Here is a 7,332-nt window from a genome sequence, read left to right as displayed (position 1 = left end):
GTGGTTACGTTTTCGTACATACAAAGTTTGAAATTATCAAATTATAGGAGGACAAAGATAAAATTTCGTATTAAATCCCTTCAAATCTTTGCATATCACTGAAGAGTTTTTCTCCAGTTTTTCATAGTAAAGTTACCAAAAGAGAGATGTATCCCTAACATGGAAAAAAATTGATTAACAAGAAACATTCAAAACTATATCAACATAAAATTTTCAAAGGAGCATCTGAAAAATAAAGATGGAAGACAAATACTCGAATTTCTGGTAGTGATCAGAAAAATGGTTGCCTAATACATTTTTTTCTCAGAAAAAAAGGTGCAAAAAATATCCTCAGTATCAGTTAAGCTGTACAAGAATATTCTGCTAGGTAGCTTCTTTGTCTAACCAGCTCGTGAAGGTCATGAACAATCTTGAACACAGCGTCTGGCCTTGCCAGCCTCAATGCATTTTGTGACATTTGTTGTAGCTCGTAGGCCTTAGGACCAAACCAATCGGCAACAATTTTTGCTATCTGTTTAGGAGATTTAGAGAACTTTCCACATCCATTTTCAACTACATAGGGGACATTGCCAGCTTCCTGAAAATGAAAATCCACCATTTTATCAACCATGAAGAGGATTCACGTAAACTCAAGCAAAAATCCATAGTTTCTACATTTTTCATGGAACATATGCAAGTTCAGACAAGTACACAGACGCAGTAACATAATCATAATGTTTACTCCCTCTAAACTAGCTATCAAAAAAGGATTTGTTAACATACATTTGTATATTTTAGGAGTATTTTAACAAGTTATGCCTTGGATTTTTTAATATAAACTCATGGTATAGTTTGCTAAATTACTTCTTTTGAAAAACAAGCGTACCTTAGGCAAATCCTAATAGGGTTGCTAAAGTACATTCACTAGCCGGAATTTCAACAAGTTATTATCTTTCGTTAAATACACTCAGGAAATTGTTTAACTTCTGGTAGCAAACAGTGGGAACACGTTTAACAAATCCCTATATGAAAATGCATGGATAGAACAATTTAAATAAACACTTGTGAGAAAGATTCCTTCCACCTCTTTATTATTGCCAACTAAGCCCCTAGTTAGAGCTAATATATCTAATTAAGTTCTAGAACCCAGTCTCAAATTTACTCCAATAACACAATTGAATCAGCTGGATTTCTAGTACAAAAATCACAAGGTTCAGGAACCATAGCCATAACCAGAATACCTGTCCAGCAATGTAATCATTCAAAATAATAGGGAGGCCTCTGATCTGGGCTTCTGCAATCGTCCCTGGACCCGCCTACAAAAAGAGCAAAACCCATCAACTGCTGCCATAATTAGGTAAGAAAACCTTAAGTCAGGATTGAGGGATCAAACCTTTGTGATGATGCAATCACAAGCTCCCATGCATTCCTCCATTTTGGTAACAAATCCCTTGACCTAAATATGAGTAAATTAAATCAGGGGCGACTAGACAATGCTGAATAAATAATTGCTATGCTCATCAAGAAATTGAATTGCCACCGACCCCAAACAAAAAACTTAATAGGGAAGTTTCACACCTGAAGTTTTCTACATTATCTAGTGAAAAGAAAAACTAATATTACCCAGGGTCCTATGTATAAGACCCTTTTTAACTAATTCACAATAATTAAGAAAACTGCTTGTCCTCAACCAATGGCTCCCGTGCAATAATATTTCCAGAGCGACCATGGTTCAATTGGGTTGAACCGATGAATGGTAAATCAATATTTTCACTAGTTCAATCACCAGTGTAGTTTTAAAAAACATTGCATATGAACAATCTGATTCTAAGGCTAAATACCTAGCTCATCGTGCAATACACTAGCAAAAGTCAATCACCATGGAAAGGTAACAAAGTTAACATTTAAGCCTATGGAGGAAATACCAACGATGATATAGAGGGTGCAACAAAACTAGAAAATATATTGGAATTTATATTTGAATAAAAAAAAATTAACAAGGTTCTGGAAATATTTTAAGGGTAACAATACCTGCACAGGAACCTTCCAATTAATAGAAGTCAGTTTGTTAAGAAGTTTCTTATTCCGTCCACAGATCACTAGGATCTGACCTACAGGGGCCCCAATATTCTCGTCGTATAATGAATCTCCAAGTGCTCGAGCAGTAGCCTCAATGGGACCCATACCTTCCCCTCCCCCCATCAATAATACAGCAGGAAGATCCTCATCCATCCCTAGATCTCTCCTTAGTTCATCCTACAACATAAAGTAGAGAAGGCCAAAAAATTCAATACTACCTAATGCACTAACAGTGATGTAGTGTTCCTTGTGACTTCTATTTTACAGGGTTAATTATCTCAACCTTTGTTGGGTTCGTTATTAGAAGTTTTTACACCTACACCCTTCTATTTTGATAAACTCCACCTAACACATTGCTTTGTTATTTATTATAAGACTTTGTCTGTAGTTTCCATAAAAGTAGGGGAATTAGGTATAAAGTCTCAGATAGCTAATGGAATTAGAACAGAAGCACAGTAACAAGTAGGTACTCTAATTTTCCCAACAAAAAGACTGTCCAAATATTAGCCTTAACCTCATAAATAATTTTTACTAGCCCAAATTTAAAACATCCACACTTCAACAAGCAATTAACTGAAACCTGAGACCATTTGAAAATAAAGTGTACTGAATTGTATGTTTGATGAAAAAGGAATAATAAAGTGTACTGAATTGTATGTTTGATGAAAAAGGAATAATATTGAAACCAAATCAGATCCAAGTTTGTATAATTAAAGTATACATAATACATTCTTATATATGCATCAATTAGTTACAAGTATAGCTGTTATGATGTACACTAATTGAAAATTATAATACTTGACTACAGCCTGTAGTAATAGAATCAGAGAACCCACACAGAACACCAAAGCTGATAATTTTAGTTTATCATACTACACATTTGGCTGTCGCTTAAACAAAATCAAGGGAAAAACTTACACTTTACAGGCAATCATTAGAAAATGTGTGTAGCACTGTTGACATGAAAATGGCTATTATCTACTTTCAATGACTTCAAAACCCAATATAAATTACTACTCCTACTATCCTATCACAGGATTTCAAACAGTTCAGAGGCATTCATTTGGTAATAGTATATATAGCACATCATCCCGTGTCACAATTACAGAATTGTTAGTAAACTTGCCAATAATTCAAGTAATGGCTATAAGAATGACACCTTTGGCCGGACAGGCTTAACAAAGGAAGGCCGGACAGGTAGACCAAAAATCTTTATTTGGGATTGCTGCAATCCTGCTTTCAATGCCCTTTGCGCAACATCTGTCGTAGGACAATAGCATCTAGTTACGAGCTTATGAAACCTAAAGAAAACAAGAAATAGGACGTCAAAATAAAATTCTAGATAGATAATATTTTTTGAAAAGGAAATAATAAAAAAATAGAACTAACCACGTTGGATGGCATGTGCTTAAATCTGTGATAACTGTAGTAAAAACAATCTTATCTAAAAGACCCTTTGACCTCAAAATTCGAAGTGGAACGTGCTGCATCAATGGATGCACACTGATTATTATATCTGGCTGATATTTCATTAGACCTTTAGCAACCTCACTGTAAAAAGAGAATGGATGGTTTAACTATGACATGCGATGTTATACTGTATTTGAGATGAGATATAAAGGGCATTAATGAATGTGATACTGCATATGCGCAAGGAACCATATTGTGAAACAAAAGATGCAGAAAAGTTAATAAATATTGCGAGCTGTAAGTAACCAGAGGTCAATCTATCCAGATTACAGAATATCATTTACAGAACATGAATACCAAATTAGAACCACCCTGAAATACAACCATACTATCTTTTTCTTGAGAGAATCAAGTAATATAAAATTATGCTTTAACCCAAATAAATATGGAAACAGAAATAAATGAATCAAAACAAGCACAATCTATTCCCACAACTACAAAAATAATGAAACTATTATTGTATAACTTATAAATTTAATGATCAAAAGAAAACTTCCAACTAGAAAGACAGGGAGAATGCTATACCAGTATATGCATGGAGCCTGGACTAGCACATATGCATCATTTTGCATACCTATCAACTATATTCAATGAATGCATCGGTTTTCTTACTCATTGAAGTAATTTGTCAAAAAATAAGAGTAGGAATTGTAGCATGAAGGCAACCAAATCCTCACCGAGCTATGAAAGTTCCAGTTGCTGCAAAATTAGACTGGTGCACAACTCGTGGGGCAGTTCCATAGTAAGTCATCTTCCACAATGGCCCGTGCTTCACCAAAAAGCTATAGCTCCTGGGAAGTTGGTTGAACGGCCAAGGTGTGTGATCAGCCCACAAATCAGTAACGAAAACCTGTACCATGAACCCCAAACTGAGAACACAAAACCTGACAAAAAATATACATACATTCACGCATCCTTTCATGTGATTCCCCTCTAACCTCCCATCACCTTAAACAAGCAACCATTCCTAAAGTCATCATCATTAACTCGCAATTAGAGGTTATTTGGAAGAGCTTCTAGACAACATATTTGAGCTCAGTCAAATGACATAACTCAAACTCTTTTTTATGTGTGGGAAACCACAGGGATCCTCCAAGGGAGGATGTCTTGCTTAAGTTACGTAGAACCACTGTGAGCAATAAAGCTCTCTTTCAACCAGTATTTGAAGCAATTCAATACGCAGAGCTAAAAACAAGGTCACTGGTTAAGCGCAAACAACCTCCATTTCAAGTTGATATACATGTTTGGTAATCACATAAGCACTTTTTATAACCTCTCATCACCTTAGAAAGGCAAAATATCCAATTTGGTCCTAAAGCTATCATCATTAACTTACAATTACGGGTGTTTGAAAGTGCTTCTAGACAACTTATTCGAGCTTATAAAAATGACATAAAACTCATGTTAAACTCTTTCTTGTGCAAAATCCACATGTATACTTCACACAGCACAATCTTCCTCGAGCCAGGTAGAATCATTACAGGCGACAAAGTTCTCTTCTTTTTCAAGTGTTTGAATCAGTTGTATTCCCAGCACTCAAATTCTGAACTACTAAATAAGTGGAAACAACCTTAAATCACTCATGAGCTCAGTGATACTCATAAACTCTTTCTACTTTATTTCAAGAAGATTATTTTTACTTAATCTAAACAAAAACAGTCATCACAATTTCCCCCCTACTTCTTTTAATAAAGAAACATCTCATACTATTCCCATTGCATAAAAAAAGAGTATACCAAACCAAACCTGGTAATCATCTCCAAATTCTTCATAGAAAGCAGCCTTGATAGCTTCAGCGGAAGCTCGATGCCCACCACCAGTGTCACTCATCAAAATCAAAACTTTTTTGGGCCTCTCACCCCCCACGCCATTCCCACGAAGCCCCTCATTCTCCACCCCGCCACACTCATCCACTCTAACCCCACTTCCATCCCCATCCCCGTCCCCGTCACAGCCACCACCACCACCACCGTCGCCCTCCGCGACTCGCAGCGAGGCGAACCCAATCGGGATCTTCTCGCAGTGAAACCTAACTGCTCTATTAAACTCGCTCAAAATATTCCTGACCCTAACTCCAGCCGCCCCCACCCTCAGCGAAACGCCGCGTTTGGCTCCCGCTCCGCCATTGAAGCGCAGGAAACTGGATTGCACAGCGGTGTCGGTGCGAAAATGATCGAAGGCGAAGCGATTGACGTGCGATGCCAAATCGAGAAGCACACTGGATTCTTGCCTAACACCGTTGTTCATTCTGGCTTCAAACTGTTACCAATCAGTAGTAATCGTTACCAATTCTTCCTAACACTAACAACAAAATTGGTTGAGAATTTTAAGAGAGGAAGAAACATTGAGCAAAGAACGTAGACTATAGAGTATTATTGGAGTTTTGTTTGAGTCATTTTTGTTGTATGGTGTGGTGTGGGTTGTGTCATGTGGATTGGGTTGAGGACACTGGGAAGGTGCTTGTCACGTGACGAGCCAATGGAGGAGTGCCACGTCACGTGCGAGTGAAGCAACGCAAGGAACTTGGTAATGCAGGCACGGTTTCAGCGTTGAGCAAAGGTTGGTTTTTGATTGAAGGTTTGGTTTGGGTTAGCGCGGTACGAGGTTTGTTGCGACATTGTACGAGAATGATTTATAGAGTGCCCTTGGTGGTCGGTTGAAGGGTAAGGTGAGAGTAGTTAGTCCTTCAACAGATGATGACAGCTTCAAAACAAGGAAAGTTTATCCCAAATCCTTTTTGTACTTATGTACATGTGATAAATCAAAACAATTTGGTGACAACAAACAAATCAAATTATTTCTAATTATTATCTATTTTTAAATCAATTTTGACTTTTTTTTTTGTTAAAAAATAGTATAATTAGTATTGGTTGAAAGATTTTCCAATTAATAAAATTGGGTTGATGTTTTCCACTATGAATAAATAACATCTTCCGTCCAAGCCTATAACACGTGGTTCTAAGACTCTTTCTTCGGATAGATTATTGCATTGTTTTGAGAGACATGAGATTGGCATGTGTTTGTAATGCACTACGCATACGCATGAATAGTTGACCCCTCAAGCCATTGCCGTCCAAAACTTTCCACCATGGCTTATGGGTTCACACCTTCTCACTCACCACCCCCAAAATGTGGATATCATGCACTTACTCTTATTCAAAGAAAAAAAATAAAGAAGAAAATGCCACGGAAGTAAATAAGATAATTTTCTATTAAATACTTATAAAGAATTTATATGTTAGCACATGATTTTTAAAAAACAACATATATATTTAGTCAAATAAAGAATGTAAACAAGATATAGTATTTTTAGCTTGTTAACTTGTAGTACGGGTCTATCAATGGCTTGTGATTTTATACATAACATTGGACTTTCATTTTCGTCCCTTTTGGTTATACATACTTACTAACATATTACATTTTGGATCAACCTTTTTCACAGATATTTTAACGAAAATATGTAAAGTAATTTTTTTAAGAAAACTAAAGTTACCTTCTATCTAAATTGATTTATAAAATATTTCATAGTACAGAATAAGGGCTAAGATGAGTTTTTTTTTTTTTTTTAAAAATAATTTATGAAGTTTCTCTCGTATTACTTTTTTTCTAAAAGCATTTTTTATGCATAGGATATTTTAAATAAAATTCTATTATCGTCCAATTGTAAGCTATTATATATAATAAATTTGTTAAATTTTATAATAACGATGTTAAAATTTATATTAATAACGATTTATGATTAATTGACAATGTAAAAAAATTACTAATGCAGTAGGTACTATTAATTATAGTATATATATGTAG

General features: G+C 35.6%; 1 protein-coding gene across 1 annotated transcript; it reads right to left on the bottom strand.

The window, feature by feature from the left end:
• Positions 1-226: 226 nt before the first annotated feature.
• On the bottom strand, positions 227-6,202 carry LOC108338531 (probable monogalactosyldiacylglycerol synthase, chloroplastic). The gene is made up of 8 exons (XM_017575455.2): positions 5,275-6,202; positions 4,206-4,378; positions 3,448-3,609; positions 3,218-3,359; positions 2,011-2,235; positions 1,373-1,435; positions 1,221-1,295; positions 227-577 (listed from the first exon to the last, which is right to left on the bottom strand). Exons 1-8 carry the CDS (start codon positions 5,773-5,775, stop codon positions 341-343), a joined length of 1,578 nt encoding a protein of 525 aa, XP_017430944.1. The 5' UTR covers positions 5,776-6,202; the 3' UTR covers positions 227-340.
• Positions 6,203-7,332: the final 1,130 nt, after the last annotated feature.

Source organism: Vigna angularis, chromosome 7 (assembly GCF_016808095.1).
Source record: "Vigna angularis cultivar LongXiaoDou No.4 chromosome 7, ASM1680809v1, whole genome shotgun sequence".
Taxonomy (NCBI): Eukaryota; Viridiplantae; Streptophyta; class Magnoliopsida; order Fabales; family Fabaceae; genus Vigna; species Vigna angularis.
The sequence above is the reverse complement of the archived record's forward strand: the minus strand, read 5'-3'. Positions and strand labels throughout refer to the sequence as shown.